We start from the raw sequence: 24,916 nt of genomic DNA on the forward strand, positions 1-24,916 counted from the left end.
AGGAGCCGTTGGAGCTGCCGATGGACTCCGATAGCGAGGAACCCTGTGAGTCGGCTATGGAAAATGTGGAGGACCCTGGGCAGGGTTCAGACTCAAAGCAGGGACCAGAGAGGCTGGTTGGCCACCAGGAGGCGCCTGAGGCATGGAGCAGTGGGGGAAGATCAAAGGGAGTTTGTCCCTGACGCCAGGCAACATAGGGTGGAGAAACGGAGGCAGCAGTTACGGAGACAGACTCATAAGAGATAATCAAGCCCAGGTGGTTGTGGCTTGGACCCTCCCAAGAGAGTATATAAGAAGAGACTTTGGGAGGAGTCCTTTTGCAGGACACAACTGTTGTAACAATCTGGAGAAGCTCTTGTCCACATTGTCTGTTGGAGTCTGGGTTGCTGCCAACTTCTTGCCTGTGAGTCGTGTTTGGGCTTTCAGACAACAGGATTGTAATTGCTGTAAATAAAGAGTGGCAAGCTACTAAGCCTGTGTCGGCATTAATCACCGGACGGATGGGAGTCAGAACATGTATGCATGTATACACACACACACACACACACACACATTATACATACATACATACATACATACATATATGGATATGTGTGTTAGTTAATTACTTATTGGGTTTAGGGATTATTTTTTACTTATTGATTTATTCAGCTGTATTCTGTGTTCATGGGTGGACTGCACCAAGGGAGGCTCATTCAATTTCATTGTGCACGTGTTGTGCATTGACAATAAAGGTTTGATTGATTAAATAGAATGGAGTTTCTTTATTGGGCAACTGAACACATAAGGAATTTGTCTCTGTTGAGCAGGCACTGTGAGTCCAGGAAGAATCCCAGATTGCACACAATTCTTGAAGGGGAAGTGTTACCCCATCTCAGACTACAGAAGGAACAAATCCCAATCTGGGTGGCCCAAATATTCATGGTTCACTCACCTGTTGTGAGATGAGCGGACATCTAAACCACTTAAATGAGTTAATTGAAAGAAAAAGTATATTCAAAAATCACAACTGTTTACCTATTGCTAAAATAAGCCAATACTAAAAATTATTTCCTATATAATGGAAAGAAACTCTTTATTCAGTAATATGTGTTTAGGGCAATTATGTAGAATGATTATCACCTTTCAGATGCCAAGTTCTAAAAAGATGGGTAGAATTTGGCTGTCTAAGTCAGCAGTCTGAAAGAACACTATGTAGTCACAAAGTACATGCAACTAATGACATAAACAAAATACTGAAGTCCAAATATATTATCTCTGCATAGCAGTTTTTGCGATGTTAAGCCAAGTAAGGAAAACAAAGTTCAGTCATGCAGTTCTTTCTTTCAAGCTCAAAATGAGAACTTAAATAAGTATGAGACAAATCACATTAAAATACTCTGCAATTTCAGCTGATTATATATTTCTTAAGCAGAGAGTAGGGTTTACATACAAAAGAAACACATCCTCTTAGGTGGGTAGATAGGAAAGAAGGAAATTAATAGTTTATGGTTTATAATAAATATGAACTTGGTCACCAAGTTTTATATAAGCAACCAAAGTTTGAATGGCATGTGTGCCTTACATTCTTCATCACACACACACACACATAACCTTACCCTTAGGATAAGCTTTGATACAATAAATGGAGAACAAAGGATGCATCCAGATAACACCTTCTAGGTTCCTTGCCCACCCATTTTTAAAACAAAAGGCATGGAAAACCAAGATGATAATAAATCATTATCTAATAAATGAATAGACATTTATTATTCCAGACATACTCCAGATATCCTTAGGAATTCTTGGAAAATAAAAACATATCTGACTACAATACTTTTTCAGAAAATCTATCTATCTAGAAAAAAACAACCCGTTATTTAAAAAAAGTTTTTTCACAATATTGTCTAGTTCTAAATAAATATAAAATTTAGAATTCCTATTCTAAGTATCCCAAACACTCGTCAAAGTTGTGGACACTTTAATCCCTATAATGTCTGCCAGCCGGCCTGCCGGCCTGCCTGCCTGTCTTTCTGTCTGTCTGTCTGTCTGTCTGTCTGTCTGTCTGTCTGTCTATCTATCAGGAAAAAAAGGAAAACTGTTTGTTTCCAGAGTTCAGAGCAGACAGACTCTTAAGTTTCTGTTTCAATTCTTTGCACAGACTCAGAAGGTTGCAGGCTAAACCATGCCCTGACTCCAATCTGTTTCAACTCCTATTGGCTGACTTAGCTGCTATGCCTATTCATTGGCTGACTTTGTTATCATGTTTCTCCCAGTCATGAATGTTCTAACAAAATCCAACTTCTCCCACTCAATTTGTTTGGCAAAAGTCAGCTGAGAAGGTCAAAAATAGCAATCACATCAGTGGTGGGTTTCCAATGTTTTTATTACCGGTTCGCTCGGGCACACATGCACGTTTGGGACGTTTCTGCGCATATGCAGAAGCGTCCAGGCGGGTGGAGCCTCTCGACACCTCTACTACCAGTTCACCTGATCCAGGCTGAACTAGGAGTAACCCACATCTGAATCACATGATTGGTTGTAAATGTTAGGATCTTTTCAGCATCATCATAACTCTGAATGGCCATTCAACAGTTGTAACTCAAGGACTACCTCTATCCTCTAAATGAGGGCTGTCAAACTCATGGCCCACAGGCCGGATGCATGCCCAGTTTAGTGAAGGGAGGGGAAGTCCTGATACGTCACATGACGCCCCTGTGACATTGTGAGTTAGAATAAGTGATAGAAATAAGAGAAGGGGAAATACTAGTGCATATACTTTAATAAAATGGAAGTAATGGCAAGAGAAAACATGGAATAATTGAACAATGATAGATTGCGACCTATTATAAATGTATATTATTATTAGAAATACATAAGTTGAATGAATGTAATAATTATGATTGACTTTATTAGTTTTATTTGTACTAGAATGTATGACACCCAGGTGCCACACTGTTCACACATTGATTTGATATATTTATAAAAATTTAAAAAGAAAGGAATATGGTCTGTATTTACAGTCGTTTGCAGCGGCCCGCAGTCCTGTAAACTTGATTGACATTTTTTCTGGAAATCAGTGCTAACTTCTGATTTCCAGCCAAAAAAAAAAAACACCCACAGCAAAAAAATGGGTTTATTTTACAATGGCAGCACACACTTAACTATTGTGGTGGTTGCTTTACAGCCATGGCATTCTCTTAAAAATTGTTGCCAAAAAACGGCCTGGTGAGTTCATGTGATGACCAACTGAATGACCATCGTGACATACAACCTTAATGGAGGGCTCAGTTATGGTCAGACGTAGAGGGCTACCTCCAACCCCATCAAAAGAAGCTTTTGGAGAACTACAGATTACGGCAGTGATGCAAAGAGTGCTTATGTGATTATAATTATCTAGCTAATTATGGATACTACATAAAATTTAGTAAAAAGAATTGTACAGCTAAAACGAAGAATGCTCTATCTACTCAACTGGACATACAACCTGCTATCTTATCATCAACCTTGGTCCTGACTGGCGTATAAGAACATAATGGAGTCTGTTTACCTCATGTCCTGGATTCCTGTCTAATCTGTAAAAATGTTATATTGGTTGATGTTCTACCAGGAATTAATGAATTTGTAAATATATCTTTTTCTTGAAGAGTCTGGAAGTTGCTGATTGGCACTAGGCTGCATTAACAGAGGGATAGAATCAATGTCAAAAGAAGTGCAACTACCGCTTTATAATGCCCTGGCAAGAGCTTGAAACACTGCATCCAGTTTCCGCCACAATATAAAAAGATGTTTCTAGAAAGAGTGCAGAGAAGAGGAACAAAGATGTTTAGGGGGCTGGAAGCTAAAACTAAGAATGGTTGCAGGAATTGGGAATGCCTAATCTGATGAAAAGAAGGACTAGGGGAGACATGATAGTCCCAATATCTGAGCGGCTGCCACAAACAAGAGGGCGTCAACCTATTTTCCAAAGCACCAGAAGGCAGAAAAAGAAGCAATGGAAACTAATCAAGAGAGAAGCAACCTAGAATTAAGGAGAAATTTCCTGACAGTAAGAACATTCAACCAGTGGAACCAATGTGCCATCCTGGAGGCTTTTAAGAAGAAACTAGACAGCCACTTGACTGAAACCTTATATGGTCTCCTGCTTGAGCAGGGGGGTTGGACTAGAAGACCTCCAAAGTCACTTCCAGCTCTGTTATTCTGTTACTTTTGCCCATCAGATTATCGTAAGAACAACTACTAAAAACCTATCCTTGCTATACAAAGATACAGGGTCACCACAGAATCAGATAATAGTTTAAAATTGATGAGCTCAAGGCAGCATACATAGCACTCTCTTCTTCAGTATCGTCCACAATCCTGTGACGAGGGTTAGAAACTTAAAGAAACTTTAAGCACAATTTCCTAACAGTCAGAACAATGAACAGTGGAATGTCTTGCCTTGCCTTCAAAAGCTGTGGGTGCTCCTATACTGGATGCTTTTAAGAAGAGACTAGACAGCCATTTGTCTGAAATGGTACGGGGTCTCCAGCTTGTGCAGGCAGTTGGACTAGAAGACCTCCAAGGTCCCTTTCAAGTCTGTTATTCTGTTATTTGTGATCTTAAGTCACTCAAGTCAGAGAGGAAGTTAAATGCAAAGATTAACATGTTTAAATATTCTCTAAGATAAATTCTAAAAACGTTAGGGTTGTAGAGAGAGGTGGGCATCACATACTGTAACAACCGATTTGCCCAGCCCTGGAAATGTGAGCATGCATGTGTTACTGTATTTTATTTTATTATTGTTTTTTATGCTTCTGCATTGATACGTTGTCCAGAGTTACTCTACAATATGGGAAGTCATATAAATCAAATCAATCAATGAATATATCAGTTATATTTATCCAATTGACAAATGAATGGGACTCAAATGGGATGAATGGGATGCTGAGGATTGTTTTCCCAGACTGGACACACTACAGCGAAGAAGGTGTTACAACTGTACAAAATATATAATTGTAGCACACACTTTTTCCTATTCTCCTGAATTAACTCCACCCTCCTAGGTGTTGCAAGTTGACATGAATAAGTCTTGATGGTCATCCTTATAATAAATACATATTAAAATCTGTAAAGTAGCATGCAACCTTTGCCTCCCTCCAAAAGTTATTGCAATCATACAGATTAGGTGCTGCCTCGGTATGATTGCTCCTTTTCTGGTTGCTATTGAACTACAGGCCAAGGGCTGCTTATCACAGCTTGTGGTCCTGACAGATGACTGATTTTGCTTACCTGTATTAATAGTGCTTCATTTCTCACTTCCTAGCCTATTTGTTGTCTTCCTTTTTTTTTCCTTCACACCCACACTTTTGTAGGCTAAGGGCAGGGGTGGTATTCACTTACCCCCCCCTTACCGGTTCGCAAATATGAGCGTGTGCATGCCCCATCCACGCATGCGCTTACCTTTCACGCATTTGCTTTGGCTAAAAAAGTGCCTAAATGGGAGCCGGAGTGGGTGGGTTGGACCACCCGCGATTTCCGCTACTGGTTCAGGCGAACTGGTCTGAACCGGCAGAATACCACCTCTGGCTAAGGGACTGGACGGGGTGAGGCTGCCTCTGGACATCAGCACTTTCTTAAAAATGTCAGGGTGTAACTCAATTACCCAGACACCTAGAACACCAATGTGCATGCTTGAGAGTAATCTGTGATTGTGGAATGAAGAAGCCCACCTCCTCTCAAATTTCGGGGGTCCTTTGGGAGAAGGGATGAGCTGATTCTATTCTTGGGGAAGTGGCAGTGGAAAGCATTTCTGCCTGGCTGCAGCTGCTTTCCCTGAATGCAGATAGCAACCCTAGCTTCATTACCCACAAAGTTGAAAAGTAAAGAAAAGTCCTTTCTCTTTGAAGGATTTGTGGCTAGAGTGAGACAGCTACATTCCGGAGCAAGCTTAATTGACTAATACGTCAAAGAGTAGCCTAGGCATCAGAAATATCATTAGCTCTGAAGTACCTGAATTCTATGCAACAGCCTAAAACCATGATGGCAAACCTATGGCACGTGTGCCCAAAGTGGAACATGAAGCCATGCCACTTGGCACGTGCAGCGTCGCCCATTCCTGTTCCGGGTTTCTGGCCTGCATGCACACATGATGGTCAGCTGGCCTTTGTATGTGCAACAGTGCTGGAATCTGGAAGAGCTGGTCTTGCATGAACATGCATGCCAGCCAGCTGATCGTTGCGCGCACGCAACGATCAGCTGGCCAGCATGCATGCACCAGTAACTGGGAGACTAGCTGGTTGGTATGCATGCGTATTCCGGAAACCAGAAGTTCATTTTCAGGCACACAAATAGGCCCTGGGCAGCTTCTCATCCAGTTTGTGATCCAGACGAGCGCATGTAGATGCTCCCTTTTCAGCACTCGCCATCTCTGGCTTAAAACAATACTTTTACAATACCCAGAGACACTTTCAATACAGCCAGAGAAGAAAAACTAATTTATTATTGGATTATCAGAGTCAACATAAACAGAAGCATACTAAGCACTTTAAATTAAAATGTGGAAAATATAAAAAGCAATTATATCATTGATGATTTATTATGTTCAACTAATGTTAGGATGCAGTTGATCACTTGATTAAGTAACTCCCCCTGGCTTAGCAAAATGTATGAACTCAGTCTCTTCTACACTATATTGCCAAAAGTATTCGCTCACCCATCCACATAATCAGACTCAGTTGTGAGCGAATAATTTTGGCAATATAATGTATTTTGTACTAAGCAAAGGTCATATTTTTTTTGTATAATATTCACATTCGCATGCATAAGTTATTTCTATCGGGACTTTTTCATATGCCTACTATATTTTTCATAAATTTCTTAAGTGTATGCTTTTTTTGTGATTTGGAACCACTTTCTAAAACTTTGGAAAAAGCATTTTTGATGCTTATCTCTACAAACAGGTGTTGCAGCCCACCAGGGGCCACCAAAGCTGGCAGCAGAGTCGGACAGTGAGGAGGTTGGGGAGGAACATGGGCCAGTCCTGGAATCTGGGAAAGGCTCGGACGAGGGCTCTGCGTCAGAGGCAGAGACAGGGCCGAGGCCATCTGGCAGTGATCAGGTGCCTACGAAGCTAGCAGTGAGGCAGAGGAACAGTTGGAGCATGTTCCCAGTATGTGCATGCGCAGAGCTGCCAGAAGAAAAGAACAACTCAGAAATCAGGGTAGACTTGGGAGTAAAGTCACAGGTGGAAGGTGATTGGTCCGTCCCATAAGAAATAAAAGAGGAGCGAAAGGGGAGTGGGCTTTTGCAGGAAACAATTTGTTTGTTCGGTCTTTAGATTTATTTCAGGAGTGTGAAAATCTGTCCGTGAATCTCAGAAACTCTGTGTCTTTCCTTGCACAGCACCTCATTTGGGAAATATTTACTTGCCAGTTTTCCAAGATAGATAAGGTCTGTAGTCATAATTACTCCTTTGAAAGACTGTTTGCCAGGCCTTTGCTGAATGTGAATGAGAGGAATTCACATTCGTTTAATAAAAGGGGTTTTGTCGGGACCAGGACTCTGCTTCGTGCTTTTTGGGGAAGCCTAGATCAGAACAGCAGGTTTGTGAAGAAGCAGTTGGTAACCTTCCAAGTTAAGGCAGAATTTTATATGCAGCCTCCAGTTTCTTTCCTTCCCTGCACTCCCGCAAGGATTGCTATCACATCTAGTCTCTCCAATTCAGCCCTATCATTTAATCACCGTGAAGATGGTGAGGAGAGAATATGCTGCAGAAAGATTAAGAAGGTAGCAAAGAAGAGCGGCATTTCGACAGCAGACATTCCTTCCATTACTTCTCAATTTATCATCAAATTTTAAAATTAAATAGTGCAATATCAACACTTCACTTAAACATGAAATACGTATGATTACAGTGTATCATAAATTACCAAGATTAACATCTCTTGACAAATTAAAATCCGTCTTATTGCTGACATTATTACGCACGCTCAAAAGCTGAATAAAGATTAATACTGAAAAGAAATGTTGAAAATTAAGTACTCACATATTCCTTGACATTTTTGGTCTTTACAGCTTTGTAGGAATAATAAGCAGGATACAGCATTCCAAAGACCAACCTATATGTAAAGGAAAATATTTGAATTGAACAAAGGCAGACAGTAATCAGGGTAGTGAAGAGTACATATTACTTAAGGAAAAAAGGAAAAGACGCTCATATTCAGATAAGTCTAATTTCAAACTATGTCTATTCTGATCACAGCTATTGAGCACTGCATTCTCTGGGCATCTCTCATGTGCTCACGCATCAAAACCTGCCTCTTAAAAAATACTGAAAGTTTTTTTCACTAAGCACTAAGATTTCAGATCTTTTCATACCTATTATTTTGCCAGGAAAAAGATAAGAACTGCTAGCTGGCTTGAATAGGTGCTATAAGGCTATGAAAGGCTTATACATAAGGAAAAACCAAGTAGAAACAGAAACGATGCATTTCTGAACTAGCCATAGCTTCTTTTTTGACAAAACTGTTTGCTTCAAACAGATAATCTGTCATGTTGTAACTGCTTGACTGCACAATGACTACAAATTAGAGTAAAACATAAAGGTAGACAAGTTGGTTCATTTCTCATTTTCCATGTCAGGGCAAGTGTGATGGAAGAGATCCCATTTTCCACAATTTTGTTCCTAATTACCCTAATCCTGATACTCCAAATGTAGCTCTTTTATTTTAGTACCAGATGTTCGTTATGTAAAGAAGTACCATATTTTTGGAATATAAGACACACCTTTCCCCCCCAAAAAAGAGGGTGAAAATTTGGGTGTGTCTTATACAATGAATGTAGCCCCATCCACCCCCACCAGAGGCCAAAAAAGTGAGGCATGGAGGCAGTGATGGTCTGTGGCAATCCCTGCAGCCTGTAACAGCTGATTGGGGGTATTCCGGCAGTCCAATCCACCCGCCAATCAGCTGTACTGAATCAGGCTGCAATAAGTGCTGAAGCTGACCTGGCTGATCAGAGTTTGCAGCAGCAATCACATTCAGAAAGCACAGTAACTGATTCAGCAGGATTCAAAATAATAACAACAATATACAATACATTACCAAAAGCAGGTTTTCCAAGGTAGTAGTAAATACAAGAAAAACACAAGCAGTTTCACTTTCAGTTCTCACCTAAGCCAGGCTCCTTCCTGTCTCCTTGTTGCTCACATAACAAATATTGTTTCAGAGACAAAACAGCCCTCATTGGCTGACCTTGCTACCATGTGTTCCAAGTCATGAACTCTCACACACTGACCGGAAGCCATGGATGCTGGTAGGCAGAAGCAGAATTTGTTTTCCCCGCCGCCCATAACAGGTGGAAAATGGGGTACACAGAGGCCAAAAATGGGGCATGCGGAGGCGGCAATACGCTATGACAATCCCTGCAGCCTGAAACAGCTGATGGTCGGAAGGCTGATCCAATCGACAATCAGTTACTTGTGCTAATCAGCTGTACTGAAATTGAAACATGCTGTTTGCTGCAAGGAGGCAAATTGCTGGGAGGCAGATTTTTTTTTCTTGTTTTCCTCCCCCAAAACTAAGCTGCATCATATACTCCGGAGCATCTTATACTCTGAAAAATACAGTACTTTGGAGTACATACATAAAAATACCTTATACTTATCTAAAACTACTGGATGTGCTGAGGTATTTCTGAAATGTTAACAGTACTATAAAATACTAAGCTAAAGAATGAAATGGGAAAACATTCATTTTTCAAGGTAACCTTCCGAAATAAATCTGCTTTGGGATCCAAGGACAAGATGTGTAACAGTATGTGTTTAATTATTACAGGTATACTGGCTCGGTCCATATATTATGCTATGCCCTGGTTTATTTGAAGCATGCTTTATTGAAAATGAAACCTAAAATGTACTATGTTATGGCCTCATGCAATGTGCAAACCAGGCCATTAACTTGATTATGCATTTTTATTATACAACAGCAGAGTTGGAAGGGACTTGGAGGTCTTCTAGTCCAACCCCTTGCCTAGGCAGGAAACCCTATACCATTCCAGACAAATGGCTATCCAACATCTTCTTAAAGACTTCCAGTGTTGGGGCATTCACAACTTCTGGAGGCAATTTGTTCCACTGATTAATTGTTCTGTCAGGAAATTTCTCCTCAGTTCTAAGTTGCTTTTCTCCTTGATTAGTTTCCACCCATTGCTTCTTGTTCTACTCTCAGGTACCTTGGAGAATAGTTTGACTCCCACTTCTTTGTGGCAACCCCTGAGATATTGGAACACTGCTATCATGAACACTGCTAACTGTAGTTGGCCAGTTCCATTATACTTTACACTGCTTTTTCTTCTTACAAATTTATTTAGCTATTTTATAACCATTATGATTCTTCTCCATATAAAAATGTTTTCTCTAAACTGGAGAAAATCTGACAAGGAATCTGAAATTGTCAGTGGTGTCAAGCCCCACATCTATGTCCTTTTAACTTACAGGTTATATATAATAATAAAGGAGAGAACCCACATATATTCACACCAACAGCCAGAAAACCTATTGCTCCAAGGAACACTTGCCCCAGTTCAAAGTAAGTGGCTAGAAACTAGTTGTAGACACTGAATGGGGTTTTAGAATCTTTTAGAAACAATGAGCCAGGAAAAATATTGGATCCTTACTGCAATCTGATAAATGTATGCATATGAGATAAATCGTATGCCTCTCTGGATCTGTATAGGCAAGCCTTCCTAGGCAAAACTTAGGTATTCAGAATTAAGGTATAATCAGTAGTGACAATGGATGATTGTCTGTTAAAATTAAACTAGATTTACAAACCTGCCTCCATCTCTGAAGAAGTGATTCCTGTTGGGTTGTTTTCCAACCAACCCAGGAAGGAAGACAGGAAGAGGAAGAAAGGGAAGAAGGAAGATGAAGGAAGGAAGGAAGGAAGGAAGGAAGGAAGGAAGGAAGGAAGTTGTCAACTCGTGAAGTTTCCCTGACCTGCTCCTGAGTTGCCATAGGCAGCGGGATGGGAAATTGTGCCTTGCAGTTGCACCAAGGAATTTACTCCTCAGTCATAACAAGATGTATTCAGGCTGACCAAGTCAAGGCCATCTCCATGGATACCAGCAATGCCTGGAAGGTAGTGACTTCTGCAACCCTTGAAATTACTTCGTTGGGGAATGTGACCTGGTGACACACTTTGGGGAGAGGGGGAAACAGGGTCAGAGGCAAGACATGAAAGGGATGAAGACAGAGTTGGCTTTATCTAAATAATGCTGATATGGTGCTCCTAGTAAAAGACTGGATTTTTATTGCTGGATGGCTTGAGACTCTTGATTGTGTTAGGGCTCTGGTCAGAACCAGGAAGGAAGAAAGGGAAGGGGAGGGGAGGGGAGGGGATGGGAGGGGAGAGGAGAGGAGAGGAGAGGAGAGGAAAAGGAGAGGAAAAGGAAAGGAAAGGAAAGGAAAGGAAAGGAAAGGAAAGGAAAGGAAAGGAAAGGAAAGGAAAGGAAAGGAAAGGAAAGGAAAGGAAGCAAGCTTGGAGTTCTTCTAATCCAACCCTTTGCCTAGGAGTTCTGTAAGTTCCATAAGAAGTTATCCATAAGAAAAAATACACCATTATTCTTTTTTAACAGGAAAATATATTCATCTGAACTGAAGAAGCTTCTCGGATGAGAAGTGAAACTTCTTCAAGGAAAAATCTCCATAGACATCTCCAGCCGAAAATCTATTATAATTTTACCAGCATTTCAGGATTTTTAAAAAGTTGCCCTCTTTCCATAAGGCTTTTTGTTTTTCTAAACTTAAATAGCTAGCGTCTATTTAACACTTGGGGTTTCCATGGTAGCCCAGTGAACTATGCTTTAAATCAGCAGATGGTTGTTTTCAATTCAAAACAGAAGTTGGCAGCAGCCCAACTCTTTCAAGTATTTCCTAAGGCTTCTATGGCTGTGGAAAAACAGGTTTAGAGCAAATGTATACAACAGTTTATTAAGCTAGACTGCATGTAAAGTAATAAAGTCATAACCCATTTACATTAATCTCCAACATGTTCTGACACTAGGCCCTACCTACGTTAACCATCTAGAAGCCCAACTTAATTCTTCATTGCTTGTAACCATACAGCGATATAACCTTTCCAAGAGAATAAAAACGGTAATAAAAGCAGCCACGTATTTTCTTAATCAAAGCCAAATAGCAGTTTTAGACAGTTTCTTAAACTCTTCCATCAGGAAATGGCAAATTCTTGGTTTATACAATAACAAGATCAATTTTGTGACTTTCTCTACAAGCCAACTCCATAAACTATTCTTTCTCCATCACATTTTAAGGTAAAGGTAAAGGTTCCCCCGCACATACGTGCTAGTTGTTCCCAACTCTAGGGGGTGGTGCTCATCTCCGATTCAAAGCCAAAGAGCCAGCGATGTCCGAAGACGTCTCCATGGTCATGTGATCGGCATGACTAAAAGCCAAAGGTGCACGGAACACTGTTACCTTCCCACCAAAGGTGGTTCCTATTTTTCTACTTGCATTTTTACATGGTTTCAAACTCCTAGGTTGGTAGAAGCTGGGACAAGTAACAGGAGCTCACTCCATTACACAGTGCTAGGGATTTGAACTGCCCACCTTTCTGATCGACAAGCTCAGCGTCTTAGTCACTGAACCACCGCGTGCCTCCCGCCACATCTTAACTGGAAGCATTTGGGGGGTGGGGGAAGGAGGGGAGGTTTGATGGCGATCATTTAATGCACTATCAATACTTTTTTCCAATTTTCTATTTTGTAAAAATTTGCACTTTGTGAATATTCAGCATGAATGCTTGAGTATAAGGGTACTTAATGAATCTTCCTTTACTGGATGCAGAGTTGAAGGTGACTTTGGAATAATAGTCATGATAATTGACCAGATTATTGCGAGTTGAAGTCACAGTTGCATTGAACCGTCAGATCTGGTATTTGTCTTGAAGCAGAGGATATTATCATTATTGTTTGTCATGGTCAAATTACTCCCAAGTGGCCTTGGTATTCTTTGTAGCTACCCCTTGCCACAGGGAGAAAGAACCTGTTAAACTGGTCTGATCAGGTGCATTATGGACCCTGCTGGGTTTCCAAGGGAATTTGAGTGGGTCCTGAGGCTCTATGCTTCAGTTGCTCAGAACAAATTGGCAGTGATGGCCTTAGACAGAATCACACCTATTGTTCTGACCTTAATAAAATCACAAAACAGACTCCTTGTCCCACAAAAAAAAAACCTTTTTATTTTGTTAATGTGGATTCCTGGCATTCACATCCAGAAAAAGTCCCAGCAATAAGCCTTTCAAGGTTTTACTGCAACAAGAGACTTTATCAGTCCTTGGAGAGTTGCCAGGTTGAGAGCTTCCAGACGCAATGCGGTAAAATGAAATACCTGGCAAAGAGCCTCTGTGAGGCATAAACTCAGATAAACAAATCTTCACGATATTATTATTGCCTCCTGCAAACACCACTCCCCTTTTGCTCCTATTTTTCCCTATAGGAGGGGCTACTTTTGCCTTTACTCCCGAGTCGACCCCTGTTCCTTAGTTGTTCCCTTCTCCTGACAGCTCTGCGCTCCAGCTGTTCTTCTGCCCCACTTATCTCCGACTCTGAAGGTAGCTGGTAGCTGTCGAACGGCCCTGGCCCCATCTCTGCCTCTGACGCAGAGCACTCATCAGAGCTTTCCCCAGACTCCAGGATTGGTCCATGTTCCTTCCCAACCTCCTCACTGTCCGAGTCTGCCGCCAGCTCTACTGGCCGGAATACCATTATGTAGTCTCCCTTACAAATCACAGAAGAATTCCAAGAGACAAAGAGGCAGAAGACACATCTATATCATCATCGGAGGAAAACAAAGAGCAAAACCAACCAAGCATAAATAAGAACCTTCATTAAAAGATTACTTGTGGCAATAAAACCCACAAAAAATAGGATCCTGGAGGAAACAGAGTATTTAGATTTTTTTTCAGTCAGATTTCAAGATGAGAAATACATTGAGGTAATATTGACTGTACTTATAAATGGCATTTGGCAGCACTGAGATGGAGGTAGTGCACCTATTCTGGTCCTCCTTAATGTCTCAGTGTAAGTAAACTTCAAGTATAGTAAACTTCATCCTGACCATTTTCATAATATTCTATCTGAAGCATGACCAGGACTGTCATGCTTGACTATGATTGCATAATCATGATTGTTGAGAATAATATAGAAAATAACACCTAATCCTAACACAAATATCAGTATTTAACTACAGTATTTAAAGAAAGCAGGACAGGATTTGCATCTTTTCTGACAAACAGGCAAAAAAGTTGCCATAAATCTTAAGCAATTGTATATAAGGACTTTTGAATATTTATCATCAGAAACGAAATGCTCGGTTTAGTGGAAGATAAAGATAAAATGTCTGCAAAAAACGGTTCCACCACAAAATCGCGGAGGACAAAATCGCGCTCGACGAAAGCGCGCATTTGACGTCATCACAGTGCGACGAAAACATCGCGCTATGATCGAAAAATGTAAAAATAAAGCTAAAACCTTACCCTAACCCCCCCAAACCTAACCCTAAACCTAACTCTAAACCTAACCCTTATCCTAACCCTAAATCTAACCCTAAACCTAACCGTTAACGTAACGCTAAACCTAACGCTAACCCTTAACCTAACGCTAAACCTAACGCTAACGCTCTAAACCTAACCCTAACCCTTAACCTAACCCTAACCCTAAACCTAAACCTAACCCTTACCTTTATGTGAATCGGCTTGCTTTAATTTTAATTTTATTTCAATTTTTAATTTTTTTCGTCGCGCTGTGATGACGTCACATGCGCGCTTTCGTCGAGCGCGATTTTGTCCTCCGCGCTTTTGACGGGTCACGGCAAAAAACAACAACCAAGCTCAGAGAGCACCATGGACTCTATAGATAAAGTTGCTGTAGGAGCTTCTTTCCTGTTAAACAGGTTTGCCTTTCCTTGTGACATTCTGTCTGAGTGACACATAAATTGTCTCATTACAAAGTGTCTCATTAGCTCTGTGTCTGGGTATGATAAAAGGATATTGTCCTCAAAATATACCTGTATGGAGAAATAGGTCTTTTATCTATTGCTTCCTTTGAACTCCATAAAAAAGGGTAGAATGTATAAAGTGCTCTAACGTATTGGTAAAGCCTATCTCAGTCAAGCCATAAAAAGAAATGTCCTCCAGACTTCAACTGCATATATTTTGTACAAAGTACAAAGATCATTCTATAAGCAAAGGTTTGCTTTGCTGGGGATGGGACAGGTAACTGAAAAGTCAGATTCACTAATCCTCCTCCTCCTCCCCCATCTTCTTTCATATTATATTATATATTATATATTATATATTATATATTATATATTATATATTATATATTATATATTATATATTATATATTATATATTATATATTATATATTATATATTATATATTATATATTATATATTATATATTATATATTATATATTATATATTATATATTATATATTATATATTATATATTATATATTATATATTATATGATACATACATACATACATACATACATACATACATACATACACTATATTGCCAAAAGTATTCGCTCACCCATCCACATAATCACTCAGTTATGAGCGAATACTTTTGGCAATATAGTGTACATACACACGCACACACATATATGCTGGTCTTGTTGTATTTGGGTCTTTTCCCATGTAAGATTTAAATTGTCTTGGCAACATTTTAGCGAGGTCTCACTCACCATCTTCAGGCTGGGTTTTGGGCTTAAAGCGTGGTCAGAGCTGCCATCTTTCTATAAATCCTACGACCACGCTTTAAGCCCAAACCCCAGCCTGAAGATGGCAAGTGAGACTTCGCTGAAACGTTGCCAAGACAATCTCAATCTTACACGGGAAAAGACCCGAATACAATAAGACCAGCATACCTACATCTGTGTATGTATGTATGTACGTATGTTCCAGCATAACTCTGGAGCGCCTCGAGCAATTTCAGCCAAACTGGATACACAGATGACTTACCCTCTGGAAACAAATACTGGGGGAAGGGTGGTTGACACCTCTCGTGTGTCTGTGTGTCTGTGTCTGTGTGTTCCAGCATAACACTGGAATTCCTGGGCCATGAAGGAGAGTGAGTGCAGTGTCCTAGAATGGCAATTGTTTGTTATGTCAGTTCCTTCACAGCTTCCTCTGGAAAGCCAGCCTTGATATTCACCCTCCAGTAGACCAATGGGGAAGTGCCTGATGGATTTAGCAAAGTGCCAGGATCGTCGATAGGCGGGAAAGAGGAGCGCATGAGAGGGGGAAGGAGCGGGCAGGAATGATGGGCATGAGAGTAGGGGGAAGAATGGCACCTTTCAAAGGCTCCCTGTCAGACAAACGCTTCAGTGTCTATAAATACCTGGGCAACGCCAGGTCATCAGCCAGTGTAATAATAAAATGGTGATACCAATAGATGATCACATTTTCTAGGCACAGATGTAGTGGGGTTGGGTTGGAGATTAACAAAGTTAACAGAGTTGGAAGGGACCTTATAGGTCATCTAGCCCAAAGTTAAAGCTCCTAATATTTAAGACATACTTCCGCAATAAACAATTTTTCAACAGCTTTTCTCCAGACTAAACTTTTTCAAGCATTCATTTGAACCAATTCTTAATAAATTTTATAAAAACGTTCCTATCCCTCCCTCCCTTGCTGTTTTGCACTTCTATGACAATTGAATATGATATGAAATTGAGATCTCTACTTCAGACATTTGCACACTGGATTCTGAATCAGTTTCCTGTGTATGTTAAAAAGGAATGGAAAGTAGAGTCGGGCTCAATTTTCTTTCCCCAGCAATGATCGGAAGCAACCCTGAAAGAAATAGGTGGAACACTTGAAAACAGTGTCTCTTATTTCCATTTACCCAAGCTAGTCAACAGAAGAATACCATAATGATATTAAAGGCCACTGAGAGATCAACAAAATACCAGGATAAATGCATAATCCTATCCATTCCAAAAGAAATAATTCCTCAACTGTACCTACGCCATTTCAGCACTACAAAAAGGTCTGAAAGTTGGCTGAAAAGGACAATTTCCTTCGCTTGAAGTTCTCTGGTACTACAGACTCACCACCTTTTCAACAGTCTTCCCTAACAAAGAGATAGGGCAGAATTTGGTCAAATCTGTTGGATCCAGCGATAGCTTGAGGGGGAACCACCTCCTCCCTTGAAACACTGGCATCCACAACAGATCCAACCACATGTCATCTCTCAGGAGGCTCTGATTAAACTAGAAGGAAAGCGAAACTAAAACACAAGTGGCCAGATTCATAGACCTGAGCATTCTGTTCAATTTATTAGGATCAATAGGCTGAAATTCTACCCAAGTAACCAAGTAAGAACATGCCTCAATCAACTCCATAGGACAGTGATGAGTAAACCTTTTCGTCACTGTGCCGAAAGCACGTGTGCACACCCATAATTCAATGCACGGGCAAACCCTCCCCCGCGCCCTCACCCCCAATGCATGTGCATGCAACCCTCCCCGTGTACGTCCCACTCCCACACATATGCTTGCGTGACCAACATGCAGGGGGTGTGACCCCCCCTGTGTGGGCCCCAACCCCCCATGCATGGGTGCACATCTCCCACATGTGCCCTGCCCCCGTGCATGCATGGCAGAGACCCCAAAACCAACTGGCCGGCAGGAGGTGCGCATGCATGTACAGTGGACCTGAGCTAGGTCGACAGCTCATGTGCCCGCAGAGAGGGTTCTGTGTGCCACCTGTGCCACAGGTTCGCCATCACGGCTATAGGAGATACACAGCCAATGTCAAATTCCAAGCAAATTCAAGAACCTCATCTGACACAAGGCTAAAATAATCCTCATAAATAGGCCCCTTTTCTTCTATCAGAAATTTCTATCAGTATCTGATCTGGTTAACCTACTCTTTAAAAAGTTTTTATTATTATTTTTTAAAATATGAACATTTTATCTTACCTTAAGTAGTATGTCATCTGGATACAACTATCTCTGTGCAATAACCCTCAAAATTTATAACATCATTCACATTGATATTAATTCTCAAATCTTAGAATTATAGTATATTAAATAGTAGAATACAATCCATTAAAACCTCCATTTTGTGAGTATTTTCAAAACATATGAAATGGGTAGTGGTCGTGACATCATACAAGATGTCTGTGACCTTTGTATTACTGCCTGCAAATATGGCAAGTTTTAACAGCAAACAAGACATGTAATGGGGTTCATTATTCCCCATGTCTGACATCAAAACCTTTCCTCACTACAGCAGCAGCAGCTATGGTACTGAGTAGCAGGGGAGTAAACACACAGTTTTGCCTAAATCCCATTCCGATTAGGGATTTCTCTGAAAGTTCGTCTTGGATGCCCATGCAGTTGATGTAAGTTTCTCCCAGTGGGCAAAATTATATTTTTGTGGGCATGTATTCAATTTTCAATGCTTTCCATATATAGTAGTTCCAGAATATACTTTTAAAGGCTGTTCGAAAGTCAACTAATATTAATCATAGTGATTTTTCTTCTTCTATGAGTTGCAGGATGGTGAAACATTATTGTCCGTTTGGGTAGAAATCAGCCTATTCTCTAATAGTTCCTGCCATTTCTAGAATTATAGGTAGATGATTTTCATGAAGACCTTTCTGATATTTGAAGGGAGGCTTCTTCCCAGTTAGAATTTGAATTTGGGACAGTTGCCTTTCCCCCCTCAAAATAGATTATAATTTCTAGTTTTCGCATGATGGGGACCTTCTCCAAGTGCCAAAGAAGTTATAACGCTTAGCAGCAACTCCATTTTTCAGTAAAGCACTTCAGCTGCTTTCATCATTTTTCAGTAGCTTTCTTACTTTCTTTCATCACCTACTGTAGGCTCAGTTTCCAAAATTCCTGGCATTTCTGAGTGGTGGGTATGCTAGTGCTCCTTGCAACTGTTCACATTGGTACAGTTCAGTAATGGTATCCTATTATCTTCACTACCAGTTCAATAGCAGGGGTGCGCATGCGCAGAAGGTCTGTCGTGACGTCTGGGTGGGTGGGTGGAGCCTTGCACCACAGCCACTACCAGTTCACCCGAACTGGTGCGAACTGGCAGAATAACACCTCTGATACAGTTGCTTGAAAACTTCTCAATCTCTAAAGCTATTCATTTGAAGATTATACAAGTGATCTTTCAACTTTAATATATATTATCATTTGTTGATTAAATCTTATGTGTCTTAAGAGTAGTGAAGAATAATATAGAATATCTTATTGTGTAACAATGTTCTACACTCTGCTTTTAGTTAACTTCAAACTTCACTGTCAAACCAACTGAGCGTTGTTTAAAAAAAAATGAGTTATTTACATTACTCACCCATGTCTACACACTTATTTCAAATCCATTCTGCCATTTAGGGTTATATGGTTGGACACAAGTTTTTGGTGTTATCATAGACATCATCAGAGGCTTGGGAGTTTTTTCATGTCCATTTCATCACGCACTATCATGTTTGCTAACACTATTTGGAATAGCTGTTTATTTACTAGTTCAGCCAGTTTTGACCAGTTCCATTTATTGAAGAAACTGTCTGATGCTTTACATGTTGGAATTTAAGATTAATTTTTGCATAATCAGCATCTCACATTGCACATATATATTTGACTAGCTGATAACCCGGCGTTGCTGGGTATTTATTTATAGGGGGGAAATGTCCAGACCTAACGTAATTTTTAAAGTTGGATTTTCCTCCTTACCAGAAGGAGCTCCCTTGTGGAGTACTGTGAAGCTGTTACCATGGCAACTCTACTTTGCTGTACAGTAGAAGCCATTTTACAGCGGTATAATAGAAACCATTTTAAGGCACAACAGGCTGTATCTTAACAGAACACAACCTGGGGGGTGTTAGGGGTGTTTTACCCCCACAGTAGACCATGTATACTCCATTTAAGTGATAATAGTTTTAATGTCCAAATCCATTGACAAGAATAAAAGCCACTATTTGGTTTGCATAGGGCTTCACTTTCTGGGTGCTTCTTTTTTTTAAGTCATAGCATCAATTCCAGAATCTGTCGTATCATTACTTCAAATATTGTAAATTTCATTAGGGAATAGCAATACATTTAGAAAATGATTTTTCACTCATGATAATTACTATTCATTTTTATATACTTGAAAAGTACCATATTTTTCAGAGTATAAGACGCACCAAGGTTTTGAAGAGGCAAATTAAAAAAAAAAGTTTTTGCACTCCGCAAATCTCCCAAAAACGACTTGTTTTTCGTGAATTTGGGCCCGTTTCCTCCCCACCCAAAAAGGCATGAATAGCCTTTAGGGGGTTTGCAGCGTGCTCCTGGGGAGTGCCCCCCAAATGAGCAAAAAGTGGCCTGTTTTTTGTCAAACAAATTGTATGCATAGCCTTTAGGAGGCTTATAGAGTACCCCTGGGGGCGGGGGGGGGGAAATTGAGCAAAAAAGGCCCGTTTTTCACTCATTTCTGCCTTTCTGCTGTATTCAGTGTATAAGAGCTGAGGTGGCGCAGTGGTTAAATGCAGCACTGCAGGCTACTTCAGCTGACTGCAGTTCAGCTGTTCAAATCTCACCGGCTCAGGGTTGACTCAGCCTTCCATCCTTCCGAGGTGGGTAAAATGAGCACCTGGATTGTTGTTGGGGCAATATGCTGACTCTGTAAACCGCTTAGAGAGGGCTGAAAGCCCTATGAAGCGGTATATAAGTCTAACTGCTATTGCTACTATAAGATGCACCCAGATTTTCAGCCTCTCTTTTGAGGGAAAAAGGTGCATCTTATATTCTGAAAAATACGGTATGTAAAAGTGAAGATAGGAAGAAACATTGAGGATCCAAAGGATTAAGACCCTATTCTTGCCAATTGCTTAACATCCGCATCATTATCATGCAAAAATCTGAAGATCTGAATCTGTATTAATTACTGCAACATCATTAAGTCAAGTATATGTTCTTACTTTCACATCTCACTAGCACATACTAAATAGATGTACCCAGGTAACTTATATTCAATCTAAAATCTTCTTTCAACAATACAGAATCTAAACCAGGCTTGCTCAGCATGGACCATCTCCCCCCCTCACCCCCAGCTTTGTATGGCTCACCAACTTTTTTTTTTTTTAAAGTAATAAATTTATCAATCTCCTAAAGATGTGCTCCTGAGCACCTCCAAACCTCACCGTCCACTGCCAGATCCAGCGCTGCATCCGCTAATGCTAAGAATGAGCTGGTCACTGTGCCAGGTATTCCTTTGCAGCAAACAATTATTTTCCACTTATCAACATAGTCCCTTCCCCTCTACCAGTTGTGTAGGCTTGGGTTCAACATCAAGTTGCCCATACTCCAGTGTCCCTTACCAGCTCCCATATTTTTCGGCATATAAAACGCATCTTTTCCCCCCTAAGAGAGGGTGAAAATTTGGGTGTGTCTTTTATACCAAATGTAGTCCATCCACCTGCCAGCCCCCATTCTTTGGCCTCTGCCTCCCAGCAATTTGTCTCCTTACAGCAAACAGCCTGTTTCAGTTTCAGCAAAGTTTGATTAGCATAAGCAGCTGATTGTCAGTTGGATCGGCCTCCTGACCATCAGCTGTTTCAAGCTGCAGGGATTGCCATTGCTTATTGCCGCCTCCACGCATCCCATTTTACAGCCATTCTGATTCCTGCTGCCCAGAACGGGTGGTAAATGGGGCATTGAGAGGCCGAAAATGGGGGGCGTGGAGGAGGCAATAGGCTATGTCAATCCCTGCAGCCTGAAACAGCTGATTGTCAGGAGGCCAATCCAACCAACAATCAGCTGCTTGTGCTAACCAGACAGTGCTGAAATTGAAACTGAAACATGCTGTTTGCTGCAAGGAGGCAAATTGCTAGGAGGCAGGGGCAGATTTTTCCCCCTTGTGCTAATCAGGCTAAACTGAAACTGAAACAGGCTGTTTGTTGTTTTCTACACAGAGGCAAATTGCTGGAAGGCAGAGTAAGACATTTTTCTTGTTTTCCTCCCCAAAAGCTAGGTGTGTCTTATACTTTAGAGCGTCTTATACTCCGAAAAATACAGTAATTGCAGCAAGCATCTATAAAAACATAGTATTACATTTAAAGCGAAAGGAAGAATGACAACCAATAGAAAAAGAAATTTTCTTTGGTAGCTCAGGATTGAACTGTAGAGTTCTTGATGTTCTCCAAGCTTGACTGTTTGTTTGGAGATGTTTCATTACCCAATTAGTTAACATCAGTAAAAATTAATCAGTGAGTACTGATGATGTCACCTAAGTTGGGAATGAACTGTGTGCAAACAAACAAGCTCAGAAAGCATCAAGGACTCCACAAAAATGACAACAGCTAGTCGACTTTGGATCATCTCAGAAAGCTAAATGGGACTTGTTAGTTGTGAGGTTGTGTCCAACCCATCGCGACCCTATAGACAACATTCCTCCAGGCCTTCCTGTCCTCTACCATCCTCTGGAGTTGATTTAAGCTCATGCCAACTGCTTCAGTGACTCCATCCAGCCACCTCATTCTTTGTCATCCCTTCTTTTTTTGCCCTCGATCTCTCCCAGCATTAGAATCTGGTTATTGCTCGGATAGGAAGCCACCAGGAAATCCCACAGCTGTAGAATAGTATTACTATATTTATACCTTTATTTTGTACAATTCAAGGTTAGTGTATATATACTGCTCTTTTTTTCCTCCCCATAACAACAACCCTGTGAGGTTGGCTGGGCTGAGAGACAGAGGCCCAGGGTCACCCAGCTGGCTTTCATATCTTAAGGCAGGCATGCAACTCACTGCCTCCTGTCTTCAGCACCTTACCCATTATGCTGAACTGGGTAGATTGGTCAACACCTTCCCCCAAAAGGGGGGAAGAGGCAATGGCAAGCCCTCTTGTGCACCACTGCTAAGAAAAGAAGTATGCAGGTGCCTCTTCGCTCTTTGCCTCCATCTTGGGCCTTCCCTCCCCACCCCAACGGGCCCGGTGGAAGAGGTACCGGCTCCAGACACCGCTGGGAGCAGAAGCCAAGTGGGGGCTCCAGCACATATGTGCCATCAGCGGTCCTTGCCCAGGAAGGGATGCTTGGGAGTAGCTGCGGGCTCCTTCACTTTTCCGGGAAGCCCTGTGAGCCCCATGCTGGAGGCGCCAGTGAGAAGAGGTTCAGCCTGCCTGCCTGCCTTTTTCCTCCCTCCCTCCCTCCCTCCCTTCTTTCTTTCCTTTCTTCCTCCCTCCTTCCTCTTTCCTTCCTCCCTCTTCTTTCCTCCCTTCCTTCTTTCCTCCCTCCCTCCTTCTTCCCTCCCTATGTCCTTCTTTCCTCCCTTTTTCCTTCATTCCTCCCTCCTTCCTCCCTTCTTTCCTCCCTCCTTCCTTCCTCCCTCCTTCTTTCCCTCCTTCCTTCTTCCTCTCTCCCTCCTCCCTTCCTTCTTTCCTCCCTCCCTCCTTCTTTCCTCCCTTCTTCCGCTCTCCCTCACTCCCTTCCGCCTTCCTTCTTTCCTCCTTCCGTCCCTCCTCCTTTCCTTTCCTTTCCTCCCTCCCTTCCCCTCGCAATGGTCTCAGAACGGGCGCTGTCACACCGGCACCCACTCCCCCCCCCTAACTACTTACACAACGACTCGGGAAATGATGCACGACACCATGTTGTTTTTCGAAGGGCTGGGCCTTGGATCCTGCCACCGCCCCCAGAACACCCAGCAGCCGCAGCGGGCCTCGGTCGGTCCCGCCCTTCCCCGCTGGCCCTCCGGCTCCTCGCCCCACCGGACCTCGAATGGCTCCCACCGTTTCAAAAGAAAGACAACGGAGTCCCGCCCTCTGCCCCTCCCCCAACCCGTAACAACTGACACAGGCCCCGCCCCCTCGCCACGGATTGGCCCCGGACTTCCTCTGCCGTTCCGTGCCATCGACGGCCGTGCGCATGCGCTTCGCTTGGCCGGGGGAGGAGAGAATGGGTCGGGTGTCTGCGCAGGCGTAGCCTTGTCCTCTTTGTAGGTTCATCGCGAGCAGGGTAAAATTCCTTTTTTTATTGGGGGGGGGGGTTAATAATCCGAATCTTTAATGGTGTGGTTGTTGTCGCCGCCCTTATCTTACCGTCTTTGTCGTTTGACTTAGAATCCCATCCGAACCAGTTTGCATGGGATCCCGAGCATTTCGCGCAAGGCTGGTGGATTATTATTTTTTGCTCCATCCATCGGCTGATTGTTGTTTTTTCTCCAAACCTGGGGAGTGGGGGGAGGAAATGGGGAAAGCGAAGCGAGGTTGGCCTTAGCAATGGAGCCAATGCAAAGATGGGCTTTATGTAACATTGACCTGCGTGCTTCCGGCAAGCGCTTTGCTTTCCCACTGAATTGCAGGAAACGCGGGTGAGGATATGGCTTGCTTTCAGATAATATGGCTTCAGATAGGTAAGAGGTTTCAGATCTGGCAGAAAGGCATCATATATATGTACATTATAGAGTGCTGGGCTGGGTCTTTCATGCTTGAGGAAGGCCTTTGGAAAAATTGAGTAGTGGGCTGAGAAAAATGTCCCAAGGGGTAAGCAGAGGCATCTAAAAATAATATATATATATATATATATATATATATATATATATATATATATATATATATATATATATATATATATATATATATATATATATATATATATATATATATATATATATATATATATATATATATATATATATATATATATATATATATATATATATATATATATATATATATATATATATATATATATATATATATTATATATAATATAATATATGAGTTCCATTTTTCCAGGTGCTGGTAAGTTTTTTCCTCTTTTCCAAAAGCTGTTCTAAGCTCTGCTTTCATTCTGTCTGTTGTTCTGTTTCAAAGATGCAACTGATAACATAGAAAAGAAGGGCAATGCAGGTAAAAGGAGAAAGCCTTT

The 24,916-nt window shown here is 41.4% G+C and overlaps 1 protein-coding gene across 1 annotated transcript in view; it reads right to left on the reverse strand.

Annotated features, from left to right (window-relative positions):
- Window positions 1-23,782, reverse strand: part of REEP3 (receptor accessory protein 3) — a 44,777-nt gene extending 20,995 nt beyond the window's left edge. The window contains exons 1-2 of the mRNA XM_087702509.1: window positions 23,605-23,782; window positions 8,006-8,078 (exon numbers count right to left, since the gene is read on the reverse strand). Of these exons, the coding sequence (XP_087558635.1) occupies window positions 8,006-8,078; window positions 23,605-23,636 (105 nt within the window). The 5' untranslated portion in view covers window positions 23,637-23,782. The remainder of the gene's footprint in view (window positions 1-8,005; window positions 8,079-23,604) is intronic.
- Window positions 23,783-24,916: the final 1,134 nt, after the last annotated feature.

Source organism: Thamnophis sirtalis, unplaced genomic scaffold, assembly GCF_051295495.1.
Source record: "Thamnophis sirtalis isolate CommonGarterSnake01/CBP01778 unplaced genomic scaffold, rThaSir2_p1.2 scaffold_15, whole genome shotgun sequence".
Lineage (NCBI taxonomy): Eukaryota > Metazoa > Chordata > Lepidosauria > Squamata > Natricidae > Thamnophis > Thamnophis sirtalis.